The 25326-nt window shown below is 52.9% G+C and overlaps 2 protein-coding genes across 2 annotated transcripts; both read right to left on the bottom strand.

Moving 5' to 3' along the window:
• Positions 1–7353: 7353 nt before the first annotated feature.
• Positions 7354–9739, bottom strand: HOXA11 (homeobox A11). The gene is made up of 2 exons (XM_030857410.2): positions 9016–9739; positions 7354–7586 (listed from the first exon to the last, which is right to left on the bottom strand). The coding sequence occupies exons 1-2, from the start codon at positions 9737–9739 to the stop codon at positions 7354–7356; spliced, it is 957 nt and encodes a 318-aa protein (XP_030713270.1).
• Positions 9740–22796: 13057 nt separating this feature from the next.
• On the bottom strand, positions 22797–24664 carry HOXA13 (homeobox A13). The gene is made up of 2 exons (XM_030856963.2): positions 23749–24664; positions 22797–23041 (listed from the first exon to the last, which is right to left on the bottom strand). The coding sequence occupies exons 1-2, from the start codon at positions 24662–24664 to the stop codon at positions 22797–22799; spliced, it is 1161 nt and encodes a 386-aa protein (XP_030712823.1).
• Between the last annotated feature and the right edge of the window lie 662 nt (positions 24665–25326).

Below are 25326 nucleotides of genomic sequence, written 5' to 3'. Positions count from 1 at the left end.
GCGCATTTTAACGAGGCCCGCGGTGAGGAAATCCGTTCTCTGTGAGGCCTGGCTGGGCTCGTGGCCCAGTTATAGGCGCGTTCGGAGGCCAGGCCCTTTGCTCAACAGACACCGGGGCCTCCTTCTTCCCTGGCCGTAGGGACCGCGCTCTCAGTCAACTGGAAACGGCAGGCCCAGGGCGCTAGCCCCCAAGTGTGGGCCTCATACATGTCTCAGGAAATGCGACCTTTTCCGGCCGGATCCAGGGAGCCCAGGAGGCCGCTGCCTTGCCCCTGGCCTACGGGCTAGAGCTCTCCAGGATGCCCCAGGCCTGCCCACTCCGCCAGCTCCGGTCCCTGCAGAGGGCTTGGCTGGAGCTGCTGAACTCCGGGATCCCGCTGCGGGCGGCGGCGGGGAAAGACCCTTGCCTTCCGGGTGACTTGCCAGGCACTTGGCCTTGTTCCTCCCAATATGAACTCAGTCGGAGGAGGAAGCCGAGCCTGAGAGGACACAGAGAGCGCGTATGCGAGAGCTGGCGGCAGAGCCCTGGTGCTGGCTTCTGAGATGCAAGTAAGCAGTTGCGGTCTCTGCCGGCAGCGGCTGCTCGGCGCGCAGCACCCGGAGGCCGTGCCACCGCTTGCGCTGCGCTCCAGCCACTTACACCTCTGCGCCCTGTGGTGACCAGCTCTGCGGACTGGACGTCTGGGGTGGAGAAGAGAGGGATAGAGAGAGAAAGACAGGAACAGAAGGAAAGAAGGACAGAGGGAGAGAAAAGAGAGGGAGAAAAGGGGAGAGAGAGCATGAGAGAGTCGGCTCTCTCCAATCCGACAGGGTCTTGAGGCTGTAGTAACGACGCAGCCGAATCCAGTGAGGGGTCTGTGGCGAGAGATCAGGATCTGTCCTTCACTCTCCATATCGCTCAAACGCCCAAGGCCAAGGCAACTTTTAATCGGGCTAGGCCCACGAGGTCAACGAACTTGAGTACCAAAAGCTTCAGACCAAGCAGCCCAGGATCCTTCCCCAGATGGGCTTGGCCCGTACCCACCTTGCAAGGAGAGTGAAACTGACTGGAACTCTGGTGCCTGAGAAGGGGGTTTTGCCCCTCAGCACTGTCCATACCTCTCAGGAAATCTCAGGAAATCTCTGCCCAGTGGGAAGTAGGTTCCAAGTACAAGAGAGGGTCCCTTGAGGAGAATGAGCTCCAGCAGGCCAGTGAGCCAGGAGTTGGTGCCTTTTCAGACAAAATGCAGAAAGCGACTTCCCAGCCCACAGGTTAGGAAAGACCAGTGGCCGCAGCAGAGAACGCTTGAGATGGTGAAGGCTAAAAAATTAAGTGAAAGACAACGCTCTAAAGGATCTAAACCTGTCTTTCTTAACCTTTTTGGAAGTTAAAGCCCCCTTTGGTAAATCTAAGGCCACGTTCTGACTCTTATCCTGTGAAAAATGCACATCTGTGCATTCCCACAATTTGACCCGTTATTTTCAGGGAGTTCACAGACCCCTCAAAGCCTTTTCCTTGGGGTCTCCAGAATGTTCCAGGACTCTCCGGGAAATCAGCAGCCCTGCCAGTTTGACTAGTAAGACAAGCTGGGTACCCGGCTGTAGGCAGCTCAGGCCCAGTCTAGTTAGAGCTCTGTAGGGTGGCCAAATGGGCTTCTAGGCTGAACGGGATCCCAGAGCATGCACGCTCCAACCAAGGTTACAAATAGTCTGGTAGCGCATCCGCTATGAGAAGGCCGCCTCAGCTGTGGAGTAGAGGAGGTGGAAGGCCCGCTGAGGGCTCACACACCATGGCATTGGCACTTGGGTCTTCATGGACCTTTGGGGAAAGCTGGATGTTTCTCTCCAGTGTCTTTTCCCCCCTTCTAATAAACCAAACGTGACGTTGAGTTTGTGCTATTTCTTGCTTGGAAAAAAAAAAAGAATATGTAAGCCTGTGTGGGATCCCCTCTCTGGCCCAGACTGCCACTCCACCTCCACCGCTGAGCGGAGAGTGTGTGGAGAGCCCGCAGATGCGCCTGGGAAGCAGACTGGCCTGCCCGGCTGGCTGGTTCGAACAAGAAGATATCCACACAGCAGAAGCTCAAGTAAAACGCCTGCTGCCTTCTCAGTCTGTCTCAGAGCTCCCAGCATCCCCAACCGCCCCCAAGCCTCCACATTCCCCAGACTGTAACACCGAGGTGTTAGCTTCCTCAATAAAATATTCCATTTATCGATCATCTCAGCTTTCCGGGGGTTCCCCACCCCCAAGAGATTAAGAAAAACAATTCAGTTGCAGCATGGGTTGGCTTCTGGACACTCTCTCTCCCTCTTGACCATTTACCTTCTTTTTTTCTCTTTCACCCTCTTTCCCAGCTGCCGAATTTCTCTCTTGTTGGTCAGGATGCCTTTGACCTCAAACTCTCTGGTGTCTACTTGCTTCAACCAGGCCTGTGCAGCTGCCAGGGCCCACGTTTTATTTAGGAGTAAATATTGCTCATTTCTACCTGGTTAATTACATGTCCCTTCAGCTATGGAGCCGAAGTAAATGCCAGGCTGGTGAAATAAGCCCTTTGGCAAGGATTACCATGCAGTTCACCAGATAGCGGATTGCTTCTCCTGAGTAGGCCCTTGCAAACCACGAGAAACAATAAACTGTTATTACCAAAAAATATTCTTATAAAAAATACCAGGTACTGAGATTGAGATAGCCAGTAAACAATCTGTATCTGGAGGTCACTCTCGATGCTTTCTGGGCTCAGAATTATCTGATCAGCTGTGGAGTTGAGGTGCAGCCCCAGAGAGGAAAAATAAATGCTACTTCCACAAATCCAGCTTTAACAAAAATTCTGGACTTTTTTGATTCACGCATTTACCGCATATTTAAAATTTGGGGGGTGAGCAGTAAACTTCTTCTCCTGTTCATCTTTAAGAATGTCAGCCTTTTCAGGGATACAGTATTTGATGTGTCTGCTTAGAATCAATCACGTGCAATGTGTCCCTAAATTTTTTTTCTATATCCAACCACTGAACTGGCCCTTCTCTCCTGATGGGGGGAGTGTTGGGGCCTTTTCATTCACCCCTCACATACACCCCTCAATTGCAATATCCTTAGTTTCATCCATCATAAACTGCCTCTGGCCTTGAAACTAGAGGCAGCTTTGGGATTTTAGGGAAGGCTCAGGCGGCAGAGAGCACCATGTGGGCGCCCACTCAGACCACGCTCAACAAAGACTAGTGACTGTGATCGGCAAAATTATACATGCACACACAGGCGGCACCTACTTTCTCTGAGACTCCCCCCCCCCCCGCCACTCACCCATGCTGAGTATATTTGTGAAAAGAAAATAACCATTTCGAGAAACGAATGAAAACATACTGGAATAAAAAATTTAAAACTAGGAAAAAAGGAAATTTGAAGCTGGCCTCTGAAATGTAAGTGATATGATTATCTTAAACTTCTTTTATGACAACTCTGATGGAGAAATTGTTTGATCAGAGTTTATCCTCAGTGCCAGCCTTTGAAAATGTATAGGTATTTACCAAGACATTTTTTTGCGCATTTGCAAAGTGTGCAAAGGATCTCATTTTTGCATCTAAGAAATTGCTGCGAAACTCCAGCCAGGTTTATAGCGGCACATTCCAAATAAGCAACATAGAATTCCCTGGCAGCCTCAAAAATATAATGCTACTTTTCTGAATTGGTCTTTTTTGGAACAAATGTTACCCCCAATCTGCTGGGCAAACCTAGAGATCACACATAGTAGGAAACCAGCTACCTCCCAGACTTCTGCCCCAGGGAATAAGCCTGCCCCAGTGGCTACGGTCGCTGACCACATCATTGTTTCGAGTAGAAACTTTCAGTTTTCCCCAGTCCCACCATCTCCCCCCACCCTTTTTTTTTTTTTTTTTTTACCACCATAGTCCCGTATCCCAGCACAGCCGGGACCCTTTTGCTTGGATGCTTCCCACCCCAGGCTCATCCCATTCTGAATATTTCTACAAAATCTAAAGATCGCCTTAGGTGAAATGCTGGCGCATAGAGTTAAAATCGTCAGCTTTTCCACTGAGGCCTCCCCCCCTGCTTTCCAACCTTAGGGGGTGACAAGAGAAGGGGGGTCGAGTGGGCTGAGCGCCTATAGCGTCACCCCCCAGCTCACAAACCCAGCCACTTTCCCAGCCCTGCTCAGACACCGGCCCCACTCCCGCCCCAGCCAGATTGAAATTGCTAAACTTGTGGCCTCTTACCTTGACACATTTCCGAAATCACTGCCAAGGGAAAGCTGGCTTCTCCGCGCCGCGACGCCTGCGAGGCCTAGAGAAGACGCGTTGCTTTAAATTACAGCACCAACCGCTACTTGACGGTGAGGCCCCCTTTTTTTGTCACGAAGGAGAGCGGGACAAGTGAAATAACGTAACGTGCCGCTCTTAGTATCAGAAGCGAACAAAGGCCAAGAAATGCGCTGGGGTTCCCGGCTCCCCGGCGGCTTTGACATTGATCGGAAGTGCGCCATCTCGTGGCGGCTGAGCGCCTAGGCCGGGCCCGAACTCCAGCCCGGAGCCGGGAAAGGAGAGCAGACTCAAGGCAGAGACAGAGCGAGAGTGTGCCCAGCCCGCTGCTAAAGAGATCTCATTTTTACATCTAAGAAATTGCTGCAAAATCCCAGCCGGGTTTATAGCGGCGCATTCCAAATATGCAAATTGGCCGGCCCCGGACGGGTTTACGACCACATTGTCACAGCCATCGGAGGATAGGCTTTTATAGGGCTCAGAAATCAAACCCGCGCCCGCTTGCCGCCCGCCCTCGAACAGTCCTCCTGGCTAGACTCTCTGTAGCAACTTGTGAGACTTGGTTAATCTTTAACCGTCCCAAAGGAAGTCTCCTTAAATCCTAGGCTTCCCTGCCCACTCCTTCCCTGCCCCCAGGAGAGTCCTTGTTCACCTCTGTGTGTCTATCAACCTAGGCATTCATCTCCGGGGTCCGTCCCATTCCTCTTTGAGTTTGATTTCCCCAGTCGCGTAAGTTAGACAAACACACAAACAAATAAACAGAGCGGGGCTATGGGGTCTGGGGCCTCTCTCCAAATTCCATCCTCTCTGCTGCTCTGATCCTGCCTGAGTGGCTAGGGAGAGAGTAGGGATGGGGGGGCGGTGGGCAACAAAAGGCTCTGGCCTTTCGCCCTGCTCCTCAAGGTTATGGGTGATGTCCAAATTTAAGGCAGAAGTTCAAAGGCAGGAAACAAAGAGGAAACCAGTATCTTTCTTTCCCCAAAGGGAAAAGGCAGCCTCAACCGGGAGCTGGGGAGAAAAGAAAGTGCTCTTAGAGACTCCTAAGACTCTGCTCTGTCTTTGTACCCAGACCAGTCTCCCTCTTGCTGCAGGGCTCCCCAGGGCACCCTAGAGTGTTTCCACTTCAGGCCTCCTAGTCTTGAGGTAAGTGAGTCCAGCCTGGGATCAGACCCACTGGCCACCTCAAGCCCCAGGGCTTTCTCCCAGGGCTGGGGTCAGTTTGAGAGGATGAAGCCCCGTATTCCAGGCCCTGAGATACCCCATTCCTGGGACCCCACTTCCCCATGTGAGGGAAGCCAAGGACCTGGCCATTCACCTTGGCTTCCTAAGTTTGGCTTCTAATGGAATTAAATCCTAAGTCACCTCCCCACCCGCTCAGGGGCCTAGTAACTTGCCCCTTTCCTAAGGGGGAGTGGTGTTGGTGTTGGGGGGGGGCAGACATTTGGCAGTAAAAGGCAAGCGGGGAGAGAAATGTCACACCAGGACCCAATACTCAAGTTTCCACAGTCTTTATTTTCCTTGTGCCCTGTCACCTGTATACATGCTGCGACATACGCAGTGGGTGAGAATGGAGGACAGGCCAATACTCCTGTTACAAACAGAGCCACCAGACGCTTCTTAACACAGGGGGGCAGAGGAGATTTAATGGAAGGGTGCCTGCCTTTCTCAGCTGAGGTCCCCAGACCCTGGAGGGCCGAACAACCTCAGAGCATCTCCCTAACACTTTTCAAATATGCAAGAAATTAAAAAGACCATTCCCGACACACTTTCCATCCCCTCCAATACCCCAAAGGCAATCAACTAATGGCAAAAAATATATATATATTCTCAAACAAAATAGGTTATAGTTCCTTTATTTACAAGTCTTTTGAACACCATCCCTGTATGAAGCGTACATTCAAATATTTTTAGCAGTGAGTGAGTTTAACCATGGAACACTGTAAACAGATAGAGCCTTTAAATATTTTCTTCATCTTTTCTCCCCCTCTACATTGCATCTTTTAAAATTTGCTTTGGTTCTTTCAGGGAAATATATATATATAATATAATATTTATCTTTTAAAATAATTCCAAATCACTCTCGAGCTCTTGGAAGGTCGCTGGAAGCTTCCAAGCTCAGTTCTGGGGTGACGAAGGGCAGAGCGCGGCGTGGGAACTGGGTGCTTGGGGGGGCTCAAGCCCCTCATAGCTGGGGACCGCTGGCCAGGCCTGCTGCTCTGCTGCTCCGCCGCTCCGCTGAGCAAATCCAAGCTTGATTTAAGCGTGCTGTAGACTTTGCCAAGCTGCCGCACTCCACAGGCACTTCCTGCAGGGATCTGGGGGCCAGCGGCCTGGGTGCAGCCTCTCGGCTTTTTGATGTCTTCCACCTCAGGGAATGGTCTGCTCTGTCACTAGGCTTTAGGCCAGAGTGGCAGGCCAGGACGAACACCCTAATCATAGGAGAAACTAGGTGAGCTGCAGAAGTCGACTGCTGGAAGCTCAGGCCTGGGACAGTGTGGTGAGTGGCTAGGAGGGGGTGGAGAGCCCCTAATGCCACCTGGAATAGTAGATTATTTTTCCCTCAAGGATCAGCAGCCCTCTCCCACCTCACAGCGTCCTCTTAGTCCAGTCATCTTTCACATTGGCTTTGGAAAGGAGCCCCAATCCGGACGTCTAGGAATCCTCCCCCTTCCTTCTGCTCCTGTTCCCAAACTGAATTGGGTTTGGAGATCTTGACGCAGGGGTCCTGGAAGTGGACAGGCTCCATGTGGAGGGTCCCTGGTCGGGGTCATTCTCCAGGGGGTCTGGAGGGGGCCCAGTCCCTGATGGAGACCACACCCAACCCGAAGCTCTGCAGTCGCCAAGAGTGAACCACCAGGGGCCCCGAACCATTCATTCTCGCTGATGCACAACTCTCCGAATCCAATTATTGTTAGAAATCTTAACCACCGATGCCCAGGAGCGTCCCCGAGCGGCCTCCTTCCAGGCTGTCTCCGTGTAGCCTCCCCTCTCTTGCACATCGCATTTCTTCAAAAGTCACCGTGTGCCGTGACCTTGTCAAGGTCAAAATCTGCATATAATCTCATGTGTATGAAGCCCCCCACCCAGTTCCAGTTGGCTGGAGCCTTAGAGGAGCGGGTTGGCCGAGTAGTACTGTAAACGGTCTCTGTTAATTTTTTTTTCCTTCATTCTTCTGTTCTGAAACCAGATTTTGACTTGACGGTCAGTGAGGTTGAGCATTCGAGACAGCTGCAGGCGCTTCTCTTTGTTGATGTACACGCTGAAAAAGAACTCCCGCTCCAGCTCCCGGATCTGGTACTTGGTGTAGGGGCAGCGCTTTTTTCGGGTTCGTTGGCCACCTGTGAAGGGAGAAAGAGGCAGGGAGAGAGCCAGGTGTGACGGCTGCAGTCCATCCCAGAGCCCCAAGTGGAGGAAAAGGGCTGGCCGCAGGGACTGGAGGCCCTGCCCAAGCCCCATCAAGGTCCCCCCAGGTCCCTGCCTCAGGTTCCTACTGCCGGCTGGGGAGAGGCTGCCGGCGGAGGCTCAGCTCCAGATAAAAGTCAGCTCCCTAGATAGGCCCCCAGGGAAGCTGCTTACTCTGCCCCAGAGCAGAAAGGAGGGCTCCTCACTGCAACAGGCGAGTTTGCGCCGCTGAAACCGCTTTCAAAGCAGCGAGCGGGGGTCGCCGGCTGTCTACAGCCTGGCCAGACTAAACAAACAGCCGCCCGCCCGCGGACATTTCACCTTCCAGCACCTGGGCGGCCAGTTCCCGAGGCAGTAAAGGCGGCCCCAGCCCCAGTCTTTCCCGGCTGCGGCGGGACTCGGCCCTCATTAACATATGGGGCAGCTGCCGGGTCTTCGTCAGCCTGAGTCCTGGCCATCAGCTCCTGCCTCCCCGGCCAGCCTCCTGGCTTCCGCGAGGTGGGGAGGTGGCAGCGGAAGCCCCCTACCCTGGGCCTTTCCTGAACACCAAGGCCACACAGCCATCCTGGTCCCCCCGGCAGAGCAGGGGTGCTATTCCAATAGGGTGGAGGAACGAGGGGTTTCCCAGAGCTGCGGGCAGGCTCGACTTGCTCCCCTTTCAATAAAACTCCACCAGAAGTAAAGAAAAAAACCCGCTTTTGACAGATTGAATAACAACTATAACATGCAGTCGGACAGAAGGCGGCACGTAATTGCCACCGCGCCACAGGAAAATGGCTTCCTTTGGACAAAAAGGCCAACTTTGGGTTAGTTTGTTTCTTTTAATGTATTACTCGAGCTAAGCGGGCTATTTTATCTGTTAAACACGTTCCTAGTGCCATCGTTAAACAGCGATGTCTTTGAATCCCGGCCGGGACTGGAATCCCGGCGCAACACATGGCTTTTATAAAAATCTCCGGATTACCTCGCTATCAAAGGCTCCGGAGCCCTTGCAAGGGGAATTTACAGGCGCCCACCTCCGGCTCCCCAGCCCCGACCTGGTCCCGAGAGGGGTCGAGCTGCTGGGCTTGGGAGCCGAGAAGGGAAAAAAGGGAAAAAGGCAGTTGTGTGGGGTTTTTTGTTTGTTTTGTTTTGTTTTTTTTTTTTTTTTTTGCAGGCATGCCTCGGCCGGTGGGTATTTCACGGCCAATTTCAGCACTCGCCACGTGATCCCGCCTTTTATAACAAAGTTTTGTTGGGGGAAACCTAAAGGCCCTTCATAAACCTTATATGCTTATAAAACAGCATATAAAAATTTAACAGCGGTGCTGCGCTAGATTTCCAACTCCCCTTTCATAAAGCGCAGGGCGCTGCCTTTATACGTACTGGAGCCGCCGGCCTTGTCCTCAGTGTGGCCGGAAGACGACTCGGGGCTGCTGCTGCTCTCGGGGCGCCGCCGCCGCTCCTTTTCCTCCGCCGCCGCCGCCGCCTCCCGGCAGCCGCCGGCGCCGCTGTCCGAACTTGAAGTTGCCGGCGTGCCCGTGGCCGCTGCCGCCGCCGCCGCCGCCGCCGCCGCCGCGGAGGTCGCCGCGGCTGCCGGGGGCCCCTTCTCGGCGCTCTTGTCCCCAGGGTAGTCGGAGGAGGCGAGGTTTTCCGGGGTGCCGTAGGCCGTCTCGAAAAACTGGTCGAAAGCCTGTGGCAGGACGCCGTTTCGGCCCACGGTGCTATAGAAATTGGACGAGACGGCGGGGGTGGGGTGGTGGTAGACGTTGGCCGAGCTCTTGGCCAGCACGTCGCCAGGCACGCCGGCCGCGCTGGGCGCCTGCAGGCAGTCTCTGTGCACGAGCTCCTCCGCGGAGTAGCAGTGGGCCAGATTGCCGCGGGGGTGCCATTTAGTGGCGGGCTCAATGGCGTATTCTCTGAAGGTCACTTCGCGCACGGGTTGGACCTGGGGCAGGTTGGAAGAGTAGGAGTATGTCATTGGGCGCGAAGACGGGGTCTGGGGCAGAAAAGAAGGGAGGCTGGAGAAATCTGGACCCGAGACGTAGTAAGTACAACTTGGCAAATACATGTTAGAGGAGCAGGGACCACGCTCATCAAAATCCATCATTGGGCTACCTTGGGCTTTCCGCAGTAGCCGAGCTTAACATGATTCTCCACTGCAGCTGCCTCTTTGAAGCGGATCCGTGAAGTAGAAATTTGGAGACGTAAGCTGACGTGGAAATCTATCCCCATCCTTAGCAGGGAGGTGCTGGTCATGTGACCCGATGTTGAAATTGACAAGCTGCTAGCTAGTCCGGACCTTCCCCCCCCCTTTCCTTTCCTTTCTTCCACACCCCCCCCCCGCCCCCAGCTTCCTTTCTTTGTAGCCACCTCAGGGGAAGCAACAGATCGTCACTCGGTGTTCTCACCGAAAGCACGTAATCGCCGGTGTAACTCATGTTGGCTGGGGGGGCCTCCCGGCGCGCGGCGAGGCTGGGTGCTACCCCGTGCCAATTGCTTGTGCTCAGCTGCACGGTCCTGGCCCTCGAGTGCGCCGAGGGCGGTGAGAGAGCTCAACTCCTGCCACCCACCACTCCCCGGGTGAGGGAAGCCACAGGCTGGGGGTGGCCGGGTGGGAGCTCGTCGCTGCGTGGCCCGTGCGTGGTCTTGGAATCTATTCGCCTGGAGGCTCGCGTTCGCACCTCCTTCTTCGCTGTCCCCCTACCACAGGCTTGCTTTGGGAACCACCTCTGCCTCCGACTTTGGCCGGACCCCCTTCGGGACAGGGTTTGCAGCCGTGGATGTGCCTGCCTCGTGGCTCGCCCGATTTGCACGGTGACTTGATTACACGCTCGCATTCATGGTCACTTCCGAAGCGCTTTAGTGCCTTCCGTCCCTAAACCGCCAACAACCTGGGCGGCTTCCCCCGCGGTTTGTCAGGGATCCGCAGGTCCCGGAAAGCCCTTCGTCTCACCCGGGATCCACCTCCCTTTCATTCTCCCTGCCGGCCTCCTCACCCCACGCCCTGCCCTTGGAGAAACCCGCTCCTCCTCGCTGTCTGCCGGGGTTCGGAGTGACACCGCAGAGCCAGAGGCGTGGGAGCTGCGCCGCTGCGCACTGGTCCGCCCGCCCCCCTGCCTGGTCTTCTGGAGCTGAGGAGTCGGGGAACCATGGAATTGAGGCGAGCCTTGGGCTGCTTTAGAGGCGCTGACATCCAAGGAGACTTCTCCTGGGTATGCTGCACCTTCCGGGAGCCCACAGCTGAGCTCCAGAGCTGTAGGGAGAGGGGGCAGTGAGCAGGGGGCGAGGGCCAGGGAGCCGTGGCTGAGAAAGGGGTAACACGCCACCTTTCCTCTGCAAAGCTTGAGAGCCAGGGATGTGCAGGGCAGAAACTCAGAAGGCTCGGCGCCTTTCCGGCTACTCATCCCACAGAAGGGACACAATGCCAAAGAAAAGAGACGTCTTTCTGAACCTCCCAGCACCTTGGGTGAAAAGAACGCTTTGAAAAGGCTAGGTTTGAGCTAAAGAGAGAGACAGAGGCCATAGCAGCTAGTATGAGTCTAGCTTTCTTGGGAAGAGGAAAGAAAAAAAAAATGAGATGGTGAAAAATGCTTGCCATCCTGCAGGACTGAATGAACAATGTTTGGGAGAAGCAGAAGAGAAGGGCATAGAGCAGCCAGGCAGGGCCAGGCACTGGGAGGGGTCCAGCTCTGAGGCCTCCCCACACCTATCTTCTTGGAAGGAACTGGATGTCGCTGAAGGAAAGTTGAAAAATGAAAAAGAATAACCTTTTCCCTTTCCCCATCCAGGAAATAGCCGAAGGTATCTATATATCTCGGGGAGATTTAGAGTATAACCTCTAAGATCTTTGGTATTTAAGTGTCAACATCGATTTATTTATTTATTGCTGAGCTAACTGTAACTGACACAATAACAAAATCTAATCGTGTATTGCACTGCAAAAGAAATATTCTCATTATGTATTTTCTCTAAATGATGGCTCACCATTGCATTTGAATACTCGCTGTAAATATCAATAATATCGAGTAATTACTCTGTAGTGGAGTACACTAATTTATTAGCATTTATGTTTATGTGGCTCCAACCCCCCCCCCCCTTTACAGGGTTGCGTATCACAAATCAAACTACTCCGACACATTGGTTTAATGAACGCTTTATTCAGGATTTGCTGCGAGAACTTCCATGCCCCTTGAATCCCTGAGAGCTGAACTTGAAATTATTTGTGCATCTCCAGCTTGACATATTGGGGCACTGTGGCTTGTGCAGAGGGCAGTATCGGTGTGAGTGAAAAGGTCTGGTGGGAAGGAAGGTCATTGGGAAGGGCAGCTTGAGACCTCCTAAAGCTGGGAATCACAGTTACAGGATTGCCCTGCAGCGAAAAAACTTCTATTTCCAGCGGCGACCAACAAGGCAAAATATTTATTTCTCCACAGCATCTTTCTTGAAGACTGAATATAAAAGGGAGGAGAGGTTTGCGAACAGCAGTATTTAAGTCATTCCCTGGCTGATTTTGGCTCTCTCAAACTCTCTCCCAGCAGCCCACCCAGTCCCCGCCACCCCGACCCTCGGACAAAAGGAATGCTTGAGGGGTTTCAGTGACTTTGCCATAACAAAGGCGCCACCATTGCGGGGCTTGCCCTGCCCCTGGGTGAAGACAAACAAATTCTTGCACTTGTATTAGGGCTTTTAAGACTATAATTGAACCCGGGGGCGTCTAGGAGAACCAAAAACTGTTCTAGACAGACCTGGGGTTTTATAGCAGTGTTGGCAGTCAACTTCAGCTTGTGCCTGAGCAGACCGGCTGCAGTGGCCCTCCAGCGGGGGACGCCAGGCTACCTACCCTAGCTGCACGCAGCCCCTCTCCCCATTAGATCGGTTTTCCCCTTGGTGCCAGGGAGAGGGGGGGTCACCACAGAAGGTTGGTATAGGGATATGTGCCGTTCCGTAGAACTAGTGCCTCCCGTGTTCTTGAGAGCCAAGCCAAGAGGGTGCTGGTCAGTCTGGATCCCATGGGTGTCTGCAGGAGACAAAGGCGAATTCCCGAGGAAAGGCTGGGGCAGGGCAAGGCGCTCTAGGAGCGGCTGGAAGGGCAATTCGGCTGAACCAAAGCGGGGTGCCGGGAGGGTCTTGCAGCCTGGAAGGGGGTGAGTGGGGGCGTTGCTGTGAAGATGGATGAGGATAAAGGCTCTTGATGCCAGAAGGGAAACCGCCTGGAGCGGCGAATGCTTTTAGTTCCCCGGCAGGGACAGGAGGGGGATGCTCTGATCCCCAGTGCTGCGCACTCTTCCCAGCTTTGCCTGCTTCTGCCCCCCTTGCCTGGAATATACTGGCGGTGTGAATGTTTTTTTGGGGGGCTATTCGGAGGTAGGTGCAGCTCTGAGGATCAGACCAAATCTTAGGGAGGCAGAGCTTCGGGTTCTTGGTTTTGACTTTGCTCTGAGCCTAACTGACTCTTCCGCTTTGCAGGAGGCCCAACAGCCAAGCTGAGCCCACCCGGCTCAAGAGAACACCCGACGGGGGGGGGGGGGCTAAGGCTGCCCTGGAAGGCCAAGTGCGAGTTGCATTTTTTGAAGAGTCCAAGATGGGCATGGCTGTGACATTGGCCCTGGAGACTGGTTTTCCATGAGTTGTTCTTTCTCAGGAGCTCCACGGTGTGAGGCCATCTCCAGAAACGTCTTCAGCGTGTATTTCCTTTTATCGTCAACCCGGAGCCCCATGGCAGCTAATGCAAGAGGCCAAAAATGTTTTGGAGGAAGAAAAACAAAGGCAGGAAGTGGCGGCGGCTTGACGGTGCGTGTGTGTCTGCGGAGAAGGGAGGGAGCCATTTCAATCTCTTCTTGTTTTTCCAAACTTCAGGGTCCAGGCAGCCCTCGCAGGGCCGACCCGTTGCTCCCCGCGCAGCATTTGGAGATGGCCACCCGGAGAGGAGAAGGCTGGCGCCGGAGCCAGCCTTGTCAGGCGGAAACGGCTAACAAGGCGATTTGCTCAGCAAAGCAGACCAAGCCTTTCCAAACTTCATTTGATTTGGCCCTAAAAGTGGGGGGTTGGGGGATTCGGAAACACCTCCCGGACCCTCCTTGGCGGGCGGGCTGAGTGCTCCGTGGCGGGGATTCGGGAGCCCTGCACTCCACGCGCCTTCCCAGGCGGGATATGGGAATAAAGTCTGTCCAGATGCCTCTGCCCAGCACTGCCGCCTCCCCTTCTTCTTGCAGCCGAGGGGTCTGGGCAGCAGCCGGAGGGTGCCTGCTGGCAGTGCCCAGGCTGGGTAGCCTTGGCACGGTTAGTGTGCACCGGTGTTGTCGTGCTGGGGGCGTTTCCAGCAGTCTCATTCAAGGGATGTGAGCAGAAAGGACCATCACTTGATAGGCAGCCTAACACCCGCTCACTCTGAGGGAGGATAGAGCTGGGGGGCAGGGAGTGCCTCCACGCTCTGGGGTTTCCAACCCCAACTGGCCATGCTGCTAGGCTGCCCTCTTCTCTCTTTGGGGCCAGCTTGGCCTCTGGCAGCGGCTCATTGTCCCGGAATCTGAGAACCTGAAGTCCCCGTGCCACTTGCAGCCCTGTGACTGCTCAGTGCATAACCCTTAGTGTGAATGCCAACATCAGGCTGTCCGCTCACTCTGTTTCCTCCTTAGCCATCAGTCTCCATCTCCCTGTGGCTCCTGCTTGCCGGTCTCCTGCCTCTTTCCAGCTGAGTCTCCCCTTCTGCGGCCTCCCGCCTCTTCCGATACCTCCCCTAAGCTGAGCAAGAGCTGAGGTGCCACTGGAGGGCACTCAGTTCGGAAAGCACAGAGAAAGGAGGCTGGTTAAGTTCCTGACTCTCCCCCAATTCAGGCCTCCACCAGGGGTCTGAACTGGACCTCTCACTTCCTTCTTCTGAATACTCCATTCCAGGTTCTGTTTCTCTCCCTCCGTCTCTGATCAACACTCCCTCCTTCTCTTCTTAGGACTCAGCTCCTGCTTTTGTGGGCCTGGCAACCTTGGATGGCAGCCGGCCTGGGAGGGGTAAGGCCCACCTGACAAACCAAAATTCACTCCCAAAGGTCAACAGTTGTTTATCTGTGGATCACATAAGGCACACGAATTTTTTGCTTTTTCTTGCTGGTCTGAGCCCCTACCTTCCTCTGTCCCTAAATGCCACACCTGTTTCTAGAAAGCTATACAAAAGACCATTTTAACCCCTGTGATCATACTGCACACAGGTGCAAGAGCCAGCTGGAGGACCCAGGGTGGAAATGGCTATCAAGCCCTTCACGGGCCTGGAGGCCAGGCCGCCATCTGGAGGCTTTCTCTTTCCAAGTGGGAGATATCCTGGAGGTACATCTGTCCTCCATGGTAAGCCTGGGAGATGGGTTGTCTGGGAAGCTCAGGAGATCTCCTAGAATTTGTTCTTAGGAAATGGTCTATTGGCAGATCATGGCCAACTAATCCCATTTCCAGGCACCGTCTAGAGGAGGCACTGAGGCTTCAGTGAAATATCAGGAGACCCCCTTCTATCACTACTAGGTGGAGGCAGGGGTTAATTTATCTCCTTGGCTTGGACAGGTGGCACCTGTCCCACCCACAAGCTCCTCCTCCCTTCCCTAAAGCAGGGGAACAGGTAATGCCTTGAACTTGACCTTATGGTTGGTTCTCATCAGACTCACAGGTTCAATCTCCAAGGTCCCTAAAGATCTGAAGAAGTCCACATCCTTCCACTGGCCACTGAGGGCTGGGGCATAGGGTTTAGCAGAGGGTCTCAGACACCCAAGCAATCTGGTTATTATTTAGTTTCGTGTGTCCCAAAGTGATGGGAGAAAGAGGGTTACTTCCTTTGAGAAGAACTATTTTTATTTTTATTGTTGTGGACTCATTAAAGATTTTTTTCCCCTACTGAGTGGGAACAGATGGGGGTGGGGGTTGAAGGGCAAAGCCCTGGTTCCCAGTGTCTGCCTTCCATCCTCCCCGCAACTTCGGCCCAAACGGGGCTTGGCTTGACCCAGCCAAGTGTATCCGTAAGAAACAGGACAAAAGACGGCAGCCCAACCAGAAGGCCATTTCTGGTCCTCGGGGTCTTGGTCCGCACGGCTGTGGCTAACAGGAAGCTCCCATACCCCAAGCTTCAGCTGCCACCTAGGGCAGTTCCCCAGGCTCCTCCGAGTTCTACTCGGCCTCGATCCATGGCTCACACTCCAGGCTGGAGAAGAGCGAGCCCCTGCCTAGTCAAACCCTGCCCTTAGGAGTCTCCCCTATGTGCCCTGATAGGCAGTTCTGTGATGGTACCTGTCCACCGACAATCTTTCTACCTACTGTCCCCTCAAGACTCCACCCATGCAGCCCTAGGGATAAAGCTCAGCTTTCCTGCATTCTGTTAAAAAAAAAAAAAGATGAACTCATTTGCAGGGTCTCTTTGATTCACCTGGAGCAATAAGCTCGGCGGCAGACCAGGTTTAAGCGATTGACCACTAGGCCGGATGCGGTGACCTGCTGCAAGCAGGCTATGGGCAGAGGTAAGGGGCCCCGACCCCTCCACAGCACAGTGAGGGGGTTCTTGGGGTCTGGGAGTCAGGGATTTTTACCTTTGGCAGAATGCACCTCACTTCTTGGCCCATATTTTAGGCAGGAGAAGAAGAGCATCAAAGTTCTCACCAAAGGCCTGCCATGCACTGAGGGAGCGGACCTGGACTCAGGGACCTCAACAGAAGGTCCCAGCAGGTTCCTTGCTTCCCTATTCTATTCCATGTCCAGCTGGCCCGGCTGCCCCCGCCAGGTCCCTTGTTTCTACCGGAGCTCACGACTCGGATCCAGCCGCGCGTCCGCTCTCCTGAGCTTGAAGGCGTTGCCTCTCACGCCGGCTAAGCTTCCGTGGGCTCAGCTCTTCCAGGACTCGACGGGGACATAGCCTGGGCCACCCCTGGCTGCGGGAGCTCCTCTTCAATACGGCTGGGGGCGAAGGAGTTGGTAACCAAGAAAGAACTGCCTCCAGTCCACGATCCCAGGGTATCAGAACCAGCTTGCAGCTGGCCAGTTGTGTGTCCTGCGCCTTCCCGCGGCGACCGGTCCTGGCCATGGAGACAGCCATGGCGCGGAGGACTTGACCTTTACGGCACGAGAGGAGGGCGCTCTCTGAGATGCCGGGAGGGGGGTTCTGCTCTTTCTAACCTCTCCCACCCAATAGCAGCCGGGACAACGCATGCCGCTCACCCCCATTCCCCCCTCCATTTTGTGCAGTGTCCACAGACCCGCAGCCGGAACAAAGCTCCCAGCAGTGGTGTCACCGTCGCCTTTGCGAGCTCTTGTCCCTAACTCCCCTGGGCCAAAAGCCTCAGAGCTTAAGCCCAGCGATCTAAGTTCCCCCCGCCGCCCCACCGCGCCCTCTTTTTTTACTTAACCCTCAGCCAGGGCCAGGGTACTACTCTGGGTGCCGGGCCCCCGTCTGTGCCAACTTCCCGTGCGCCGGGTCCTGGCCTCGGGCTGCGGGCGGCGCCGGGCCTACAGCCGAGCCTAGCGTGGCCGAGGCGCGGGATGAAGCGAGGCCGAATCTGCTTTCCGGCCCGGGCGGAGACCCGGGACTGCGCGGGGCGCCCGGATGCGGCCGCACGGGTCCGCAACGTGGCCGTGCGTGCCCCGTTCGCTCTCCGCTCCCTCGGATCTCACCCCACCCGTCAGGCCGGGGCTCAGAAAGCGGAAGTATTTGGTAGAGAAAAACACGGTTTCTTTTCAGCCCGTTTCAGAACCCCTTTTAGAGAAAATGCTCCTGTCAAGTTTTATTTCCCGTTGCAAACCACCTTCCACGCTGCCAAGAATTAAGACCGGGAGAGATTAAATACCTGATTATTCTCATGGGGAGGGAGGGGCGGGTCGGAGAAGGGGCACCCGCACAAAACATTCGTTTGACTCGGCTTGTCCTCATCAAATAACGCCTAGAGAGACCCGCGAAGGCCCGCGCGGGCGGCGGTGACGTCAGCCTGCAGCGGCGGGGCGAGACGCGGCGCGGTGGCCGGCCCTCCGGAGTCCGCCCGGCGCGGGCCTAGGGCGTCGGGGCCTTGACCTCTGCCTAATGTCCTGCTGCACGCCCTCTCCGGCCCACAAGCCGTCCGAGCGAGGCCGGCTCTCTAAGGCTTTGAGCCTCCATTTTGAGGAGAGAGTTCATACCGACGCGCGGAGGATTTCGAGCCTCCTCGGCCCCCGAGGGGCGCGGCATCGGGTGGCTCCCCAGGTCCGCGGCGGTGCTTCTCCCGCGCGTCCCCGTCCCTGCACCTGGGGGAGGCCCCGCGCCGCTGCGCGACCGCCCGCAAAGGTTCGCACATCTCCGAGGCCCCGTTGTGAAGATTGCTGCCGGGTGGATCCAGCTCTTCGGCGGCGCGACGGAGCCAGGCAGAAATGAAATCAACTGTGGCGAGGCCTTGGCTGCTTCCACGGAGGACTTTTCTGTGCCAGCGTCTTTTTCCTTCCCTTGAAAATCAAATTAAAAATAGCAAACACCTTTCAGGCATTCGTCGGCGCTAGGCAGATGCGCTAGGATTGAAGCAGCCGATCAGAAAGTGGGTATTTTCATAAAGAATGAAGCCGGCTGGTATTGACCCGGCGGCCTGGCGGGTGAAAACTTAATTATTGTGTGCGTGTCCTAAAACTGAGGCATAAATCTCCCCAGGCCTCTTGGATAACGTTACATCTTTGCTTATGAAAAATGGGATGTGAGCAACTCGCTGCACATTTCTCTGATTCTCCAGGTCTTGGGCTGCTGACACGCATTCGGTCAACTTTAAAGGAATGAGCATAAATCAGCAAGCCCCTAGCGTCTCCTCCATAGAGGTTCGCAAATCCGGAAGGGCGCCTCTGAACCCCCTGGGTCTGGAGCTTAGCAGTCCCGGGCAGGCTCCGTCTCCCCTCCGAAAGAAACTCGGGAATTCGCAGAGAGGAAACGAGTAGCCGCATCTTCACCAAACCCTCCAAACACACTCAGCAGAGTGTAATCCGCACACGTATTATCATTCGGTGAAATGTGTCATTAGCTACCCGCACACACATGTATCATCCTCAGCTGAATTTCGCTGCCTCGTGAATTTTAAGAAAATATCTCAATTAGGTTGAATTTTTAAAAGGAATAATTTTCTCCCTCTTTCTTTAAAAAGTTGTTTTCTGTTTTCAAAAGAAAAAAACAACAACAACTTAAATGGATGGCTTAAACTCTGTATCAGGCATAAATAGTTGTGAAATGCAAAGTGGCGTTTTACAATCATCCACTTAAAATACCTCAATAAATTTGACAGTATTAAGAGCAGATGGAAAAAGTAGATTTTTTAAAGTACCATATTTACAATTTTTTTAAAAATGGTCACATGACAGGCCATTACAGGATTAAAAATCATTGCTAATTTAATAGACGGAGACGGTGTCTAGTTGTTTCCATATTACAATTTCTTATTCTGAAAGTGTGTCCCTTTGAGGGAAAAAAATACTTGAATCAGCTATTCACCAACACTATCCCAGTATTTGGTGTTATTATTCCTACATAGTGGCTGGCATCCTCCTGGATGTCTTTTTTCTAAAGGTTCAGATTAATTGCTATTTGGGTATTGGGGAGTCATCATAATCCATGCTTACTTCAGGTTATCTGGTAGATCCAGGGGAATTTTAAGTAAGAGGTAAGATCCACATTATCAACATCTGTTTCAGAACAGGCAGAAGAAAGCTCTGAAGTATCTTCTGTCATTAGTTTCAAAAGCTGAAGGGAGGAAAAAAAAAAGAAAACTACTACTTTACCCAGAGTTCCTGCAGTGGCGATGGCTTGTGAAAGGGGTGGTATTCCGGCTGTAGAGCTGCTGTTGGCCTCCTTCCTAGGCCTGAAGCTCAATATTTCTTACATCTAAAGAAAAATATCCCCCAGTCAACAGAAGAGTCCCCTTCGGAGCTGTTCGTAAACACACAGTTTGATCCAGCTTTGAGGGGATTTTCCACCACTTTAAACACTTTGGGAGAAAGCTGTTATTTGGGCTTGATGGCAGCTCACTTAGAAACGGAGTGCTGTGGAACAAGCTGTGGGGACGCTGATCTGAAGCATCATTTTCATTTGCTCCCACAAGTGGAGTGAAAATCCTCGGGGCAGCAAAATTTGATTGCACTTCACAAGACCACTCCATGCGTATATTTCAAGACCAAGCTTTAGAGATTCTTTCTGTAATTCTCCACCAATAAAGGAGGTTTAAGTCTTCAGGTTGGAGAGGTTTCCGTCAGCCAGGTTTGTAACCAACCAATATTATCTTCCATAAAATGATGAATACGTTTACTCAGTTCACAAATACTTTCCTCTAACATAAAGATAAAATTAACCTCATCTTGAAATTCTGCACCCTAAGGATCCTGGTTCCACCAACGTTTCAATACATATTTGCGTAGCATGTTTCTGACAAAACACATCACCTTATGTTTATATTAAACATATAAACATACATATGTGTTAGTTACGACTCTAAACACATCTGATGTATTGTTTGGGGTCAATAAGTAGTAGAGATGATTATCACCAGTATAGTTTTGATGGTGGTTGTTAATATTAAATGTATATATTTCTTCCATAAATCAAATGGCAGCTTAGAAAACATCAGTATAAGATTGCACACCACCCAGGCGCAGCACTCAACCCTGAGCTATCCAGGATAACTCTCCTTCTGCATCCGTATTATGGTCATTTTGTAGATATGAGATCTTTAAGCTCTCCATACTGACCTCTTAAGAGGTGAGTTTCTTTGAATTTCTGAAATGTAACTCTAGAGCTCTAGAGTTAGAAAGGCATCTGAAACTTTTTATTTACCGTATAGATTCCCCTATAGCTCTAATTAGGATGGTAGACCACCTTGGAGGGTGAGGGCCAAGAAAGAATGGTTATTTAAGAACACCTCTTAGACTGTAACAAAAATGTACAGCTTAAAAGCAGATCTGCAGAAATCCGATGCAGAGCAAGCCACTGTGAATACAAATCAAACTTGGCCATTAAAGAAAAGGAGCAAAACTTCATCAGGTACATTTTGTACCTGAACTCTTGAAATCACCTTAAATTATATCATTCTGGGTCATCAGTAATTAATGATACTATATCTGTACAGATTCTACAAATACATATACAAGCACACACAAGCACTGATATGCAAATGCATACACGTATACACATATGATATATATTCACATATATACAGGCACATGTATAACTTACATATATTCAAATTTGCTCCATCTGGAGCCAAAGAAATGAGTACTAAATCTCTAAAACAAGGAGTCAAGGAAGTAAGACTTTTGATTCCCTTGAAGCTGAAGAATTACAAGGAAGCTTGTCAACGCGAGGTGGCGCCCTTGATCTACTAATCCAGCCGAGGCCAATTCACGAGCTGTCAAAAGTCAAGGTCACAAATTGTCTTTTTTCATCAAGGTCAAGGTTTAAGGCCTTTCCTAGTCCTGTCATTTCAACAAATATCAAAACCTGCCCTCTCAGACACATGCAGACCCAACAGCAGACTTTAAAATACGACAGCCTGGGCATCGCTGATACTAAACAACTGGTTTTCATTTTCCACAGGGAGCCTGGGAATTTATATTATCTCTTCCTCCTTTCTTTTCTCTCCCTTTTAGAATACCTGACACTTTAACCTTCTTGAAGCACTTATCTAAATTTTTAGGATTTTAGTTGTGAGGGATTTCTCCTTTTGCTTGAAAAATTTGTAGCCAAAAAACAAAACAAAACTGAATAATATAGAAAAGAATGGTCCTTGGTTTGTATAGGACAAACCTGCTCCTTTTCTTTCTGTGCAGTGCATGTTTAGCATAGGAAAATAACGAGTATTTCCTTCAGATTTTAATGGCAGTGACTACTTTATTAACATAATTAATACCACTATATCAACTATCTACAGGTCTAAGTTGTTTCTTTTTTACTATTATTTTTAGTAGAAATATTTGAAAAGCAGGTGCACAAATACATTTTCACAGTGTGCTGAATGTCTTTATTTACAAGATAGCATTTTATAGTGAATATGAACAAGATGAATGTGCTGGTTGAAATAACTGCTTGATTAAAGATGTGCTGTGAAGATGAATCCCTAAACTTTCTAATGCAGTCTCATAACACAATAAACAAGGAAAAAATACTAATTCCTTAATAGATCAAAATATAGAAAGTAAACATCTAACTGTCACAGGGGAATGGATTTCCATTCTGACTTTTCTAAAAAATAAAAAAGGAAAATTATTTCTCCAGCAATATGTTTATTAAGTATTGGGAAATATCAATTTAAATGAAAAATTGTGTTCAAACCAAAGGCCACCATGTTAGGGTAGGACCTCTCAGGAGATCTGACACAAAGTGAATTCCGTGAATTATCTGATGCTTTAAATATTTTTTAAAGCTATCAAATCCTTTGAAAAGTAGATTATATTGGGGCGGAAAATATTGTCCAAATGCCACAAAAGATCTTGTCATAAGCAAGTAAAAATTATTATCAGAAGGACATTCCCAACCTGGGGTTCCTCTGTAGCCTCAAAGGCTCAGCTGGTTGTATTTACTACCAAGACAAATGATCCTCGGAAGAGCTTTCTCTCCCTTTGCCCCTTCATAGTAAATAGTCCAAGATCATTATTTCAGTACCTTCTTCTCCTTTCCTTTCTAAATCTATACATGACACGTTTTGCAGAATATACAACAATGGTAGGACTTTCACTGAGATTTACCTGAGCAGTCACTTAACATGCAAAGGGGATTGTGATGGTGACCCAAGGACAAGCATACGTTTACAACAGCCTCTCGCATTTGTAACCAACTTTCGGATTATTATCGTATAACATACTGTCCTAAAATATAACGGTCACATAAATACTTACAAGATTTCAGTAAATGTGTAACTTATCTGAAATTGCGTATTTCGGGGTTGATGTTTGACTCTAGAGTTTTTCATTTAATGGTCTGGTGGGGTTGGCGGGAGAACTGGCAGTCTTTACCATTTCTTAGAGTAAAGTTTTAAAAGAGTTGTAGATTCCACAGGAGAAAAAGATTCCCCTTAGGAAAGCAAAATGCCAGTATCTCTCTTTCTCTTTCCCATTCTTCAATTATTATTAGCATTATAATCATTATCTGGACAAAGCAACAAGTTCTGAAGCATTTCTTCAAGTTGCCCTCTAGCTCCACTTTTAATCCATTAACTAGTGGTCTTCAGTTTGTTGATAACTTTTTTCTCTTTGACCCTCCTGTTCTGGAACCAGATTGTAACCTGCCGCTCGGAGAGATTCGTGGTGGCTGATATCCGCCTACGTTTGTCCTTGGTAATGAATTTGTTTGTAGCGTATTCCCGTTCGAGTTCTTTTAATTGCACCTTGGTGTAAGGGACGCGCTTCTTTCTCCCCCTCCTGTAGGAGCTGGCGTCTGAGGGATGAGAGACCACATCTGGAAAATAGGGAAGGCAAGTTACAGAAGGGTCAGATCCAGGCCAGGACACAGGCAACAGCTCTATCTGAGACACCGCCTTGCAGTGCCCGGCTGCCCTTTGCCAGGCTGTACAATCCAGCCTTTCTGCCAAAATCTGGAGGGCCAGTGGGGAGGGTGGTTAGTTCTGCACTGAAATGAAATCGCCCAGGGATCCAATGACCACCCCAGCCCAGGCCACTCTGCCCACACAGCAGCGGGCTTTGCTTGATCTCCTGGCCCAAACGTTAGCACCAGGCTCAGGGGACAACACTTCTACGCCCAGATTCCTCGCTATATCCCCAAAGCCCCAACACTTGATGTTTCTACACTGAAGGATTTTTGAGAGAACGAATACGGGCAATTTGGTGAACCATTTCCAGGTCAATTTCCCATCCTTACTTAAGTCGATGTCAAGGGCTGGCGAGGGCGGGGCGCAGAGGGAGAAGGAAGCCAGCTAGGGTCCCCACAAGCTTCTTCTCAGCTATCCCTCACCCAGGGAGAGCCAGGACCAGCCCAACTCAAGAGCAGTGCGGGCAGGGCAGGCCAGCCGGGATCGGGCTCCCAGGGGTGCAGCACCACTAGGACAGGCCAGGGAGAGAGCAGAGGGGCACGAGGGTGACCCAGGAGCGAGCGGAGAAGCTGGAGCAGAACCGGAGGACCGGGACTGAGAAAGGGGCGCCATTTACCGGGCAGAGTGGACTTCCAGAGGTGGGAAGGCTGTGCCTGCTCTTTGGGGCAGTACATTTGGCCGTTCCAGCCGTTGGGCAGCGCCCAGGGCTGGTAGCTTTCCATGGGAAGACCCAGGGGCTCGTGGCGCGACTCTCCAGGGCCCCCGAGGCCGGGCACCACCGGCATATCCAGGTAGCCAGGCACGGGCTGATGGTGGTGGTAAGGCCCGGGCGCATAGCCCTGGTGGTAGAAGGCGAACTCCTTAGCGCGTGAGCTGAACTCCTCGGCCGCGGGGCCAGCGGTGTCCATGTACTTGTCCGCGAAGGCAGCGGCGGCGGCCGAGGCTGGCTGCGCGCACGACTTGATGGCGTTGGGGTGCGGGCCCATGCGGGCGCAAGGGTAGTAGCCGCTGCCGAAATAGCCGTAGGGCAGCGCTGCGGGCCCCGACGAGCTCTGCGCCGCCGCTGAGCAGGGACTGCACTGCTTGGCGGCCTCGGCGCCCGCTGGGCCCGCGGGGCCCGGTCCTCCCGAGGACGACGCCGCCGCCGCCGCTGCTGCAGCTGCGGCGGCGGCGGCAGCGGCGGCGGCGGCCGACGGGGGCGCCTCCCCGGGCGCGCTGCTGTAGGCGGCCGCGGCGCCGGGCGCCAGGGGCGCCGGGTGCGCCATCAGGTTGCGGCACTGGTTGGCTGCGGCCGCCGCGGCCGCCGCAGCCGCCGCCGCCACCGAGAAGTTGCCCCCCGCGGCCGCAGCCGCCGGGTGGGGGAAGCCCCCGCCCCCGGCCCCAGCCGCAGCCGCCGCTGCCGCCGCCGCCGCCGCCGCCGCCCCTTCCATGTTCTTGTTGAGCTCGTCGGCCACCAGGCCGCCGCCGTTGTCGTAGAGAAACATGACGGTGGGCTCGATCCAGCGGGGGTGGAGGAGCACGGAGGCTGTCATAGCACGAGCCGCATGGAGAAGACCCCAGTGGCGCTGTTTTAAAAAGCCCCCAAGAAGTGAAGAGCGCGCGGCGCGGGGCCGGGGCCAGAGCGAGGGGGGCGGATCGCGCCCCGCGGGGTCGCGCCAGGCGGCTGCCCATTGGCCCGGGCGCCCCCCTTCCCGCTCCGCCCATGGCGTATGCAAAGCGGGCGGCTCCAACCCGGGCTCTGCTCTGTACACCCGCCGTCCCTGCCGCCGCCCGCGAGGTCCCCAGCGCCAGCGCCCGCCGCGCGGCCGCGCACCATTCACCCAAGGGAGAGGCGGGGGGTGCGGAAGGGTAGGGGCGGAGGACAGGGCGGGCGGGACCTGGAGGGAAGAGCGACCTCCTTGCAGCTCCCCTTCCCTTCCCATCTCTCAGTGAGGCTCGGAGCAGCGTAAGGCGGGGAGGGTATGGGGCGAGATGTTGGGTTGCGACCTGAGGCGATGGGAACAGGTCAGGTAAATTTGCGGACGGCTGGGGACGGTAAAGTAGCGAGGCGTAGACCAGGCTGGGTGTTTCTTGGGGCCTCCGGCGCTGTTTTCTTTCCAGGTATCCGCGCCTCTTTCTGCAGCGAGACACCAGCACGGACACTTGCGCTTTCGGCTTCGACAGCGTCGCGATTTGGCTCTCTTTCCGGGGGAAC

This window comes from Globicephala melas, chromosome 9 (assembly GCF_963455315.2).
Source record: "Globicephala melas chromosome 9, mGloMel1.2, whole genome shotgun sequence".
In the NCBI taxonomy this organism is placed as follows: domain Eukaryota; kingdom Metazoa; phylum Chordata; class Mammalia; order Artiodactyla; family Delphinidae; genus Globicephala; species Globicephala melas.
Note: the sequence above shows the minus strand (reverse complement) of the source record. Positions and strands in the feature narration are given on the sequence as shown.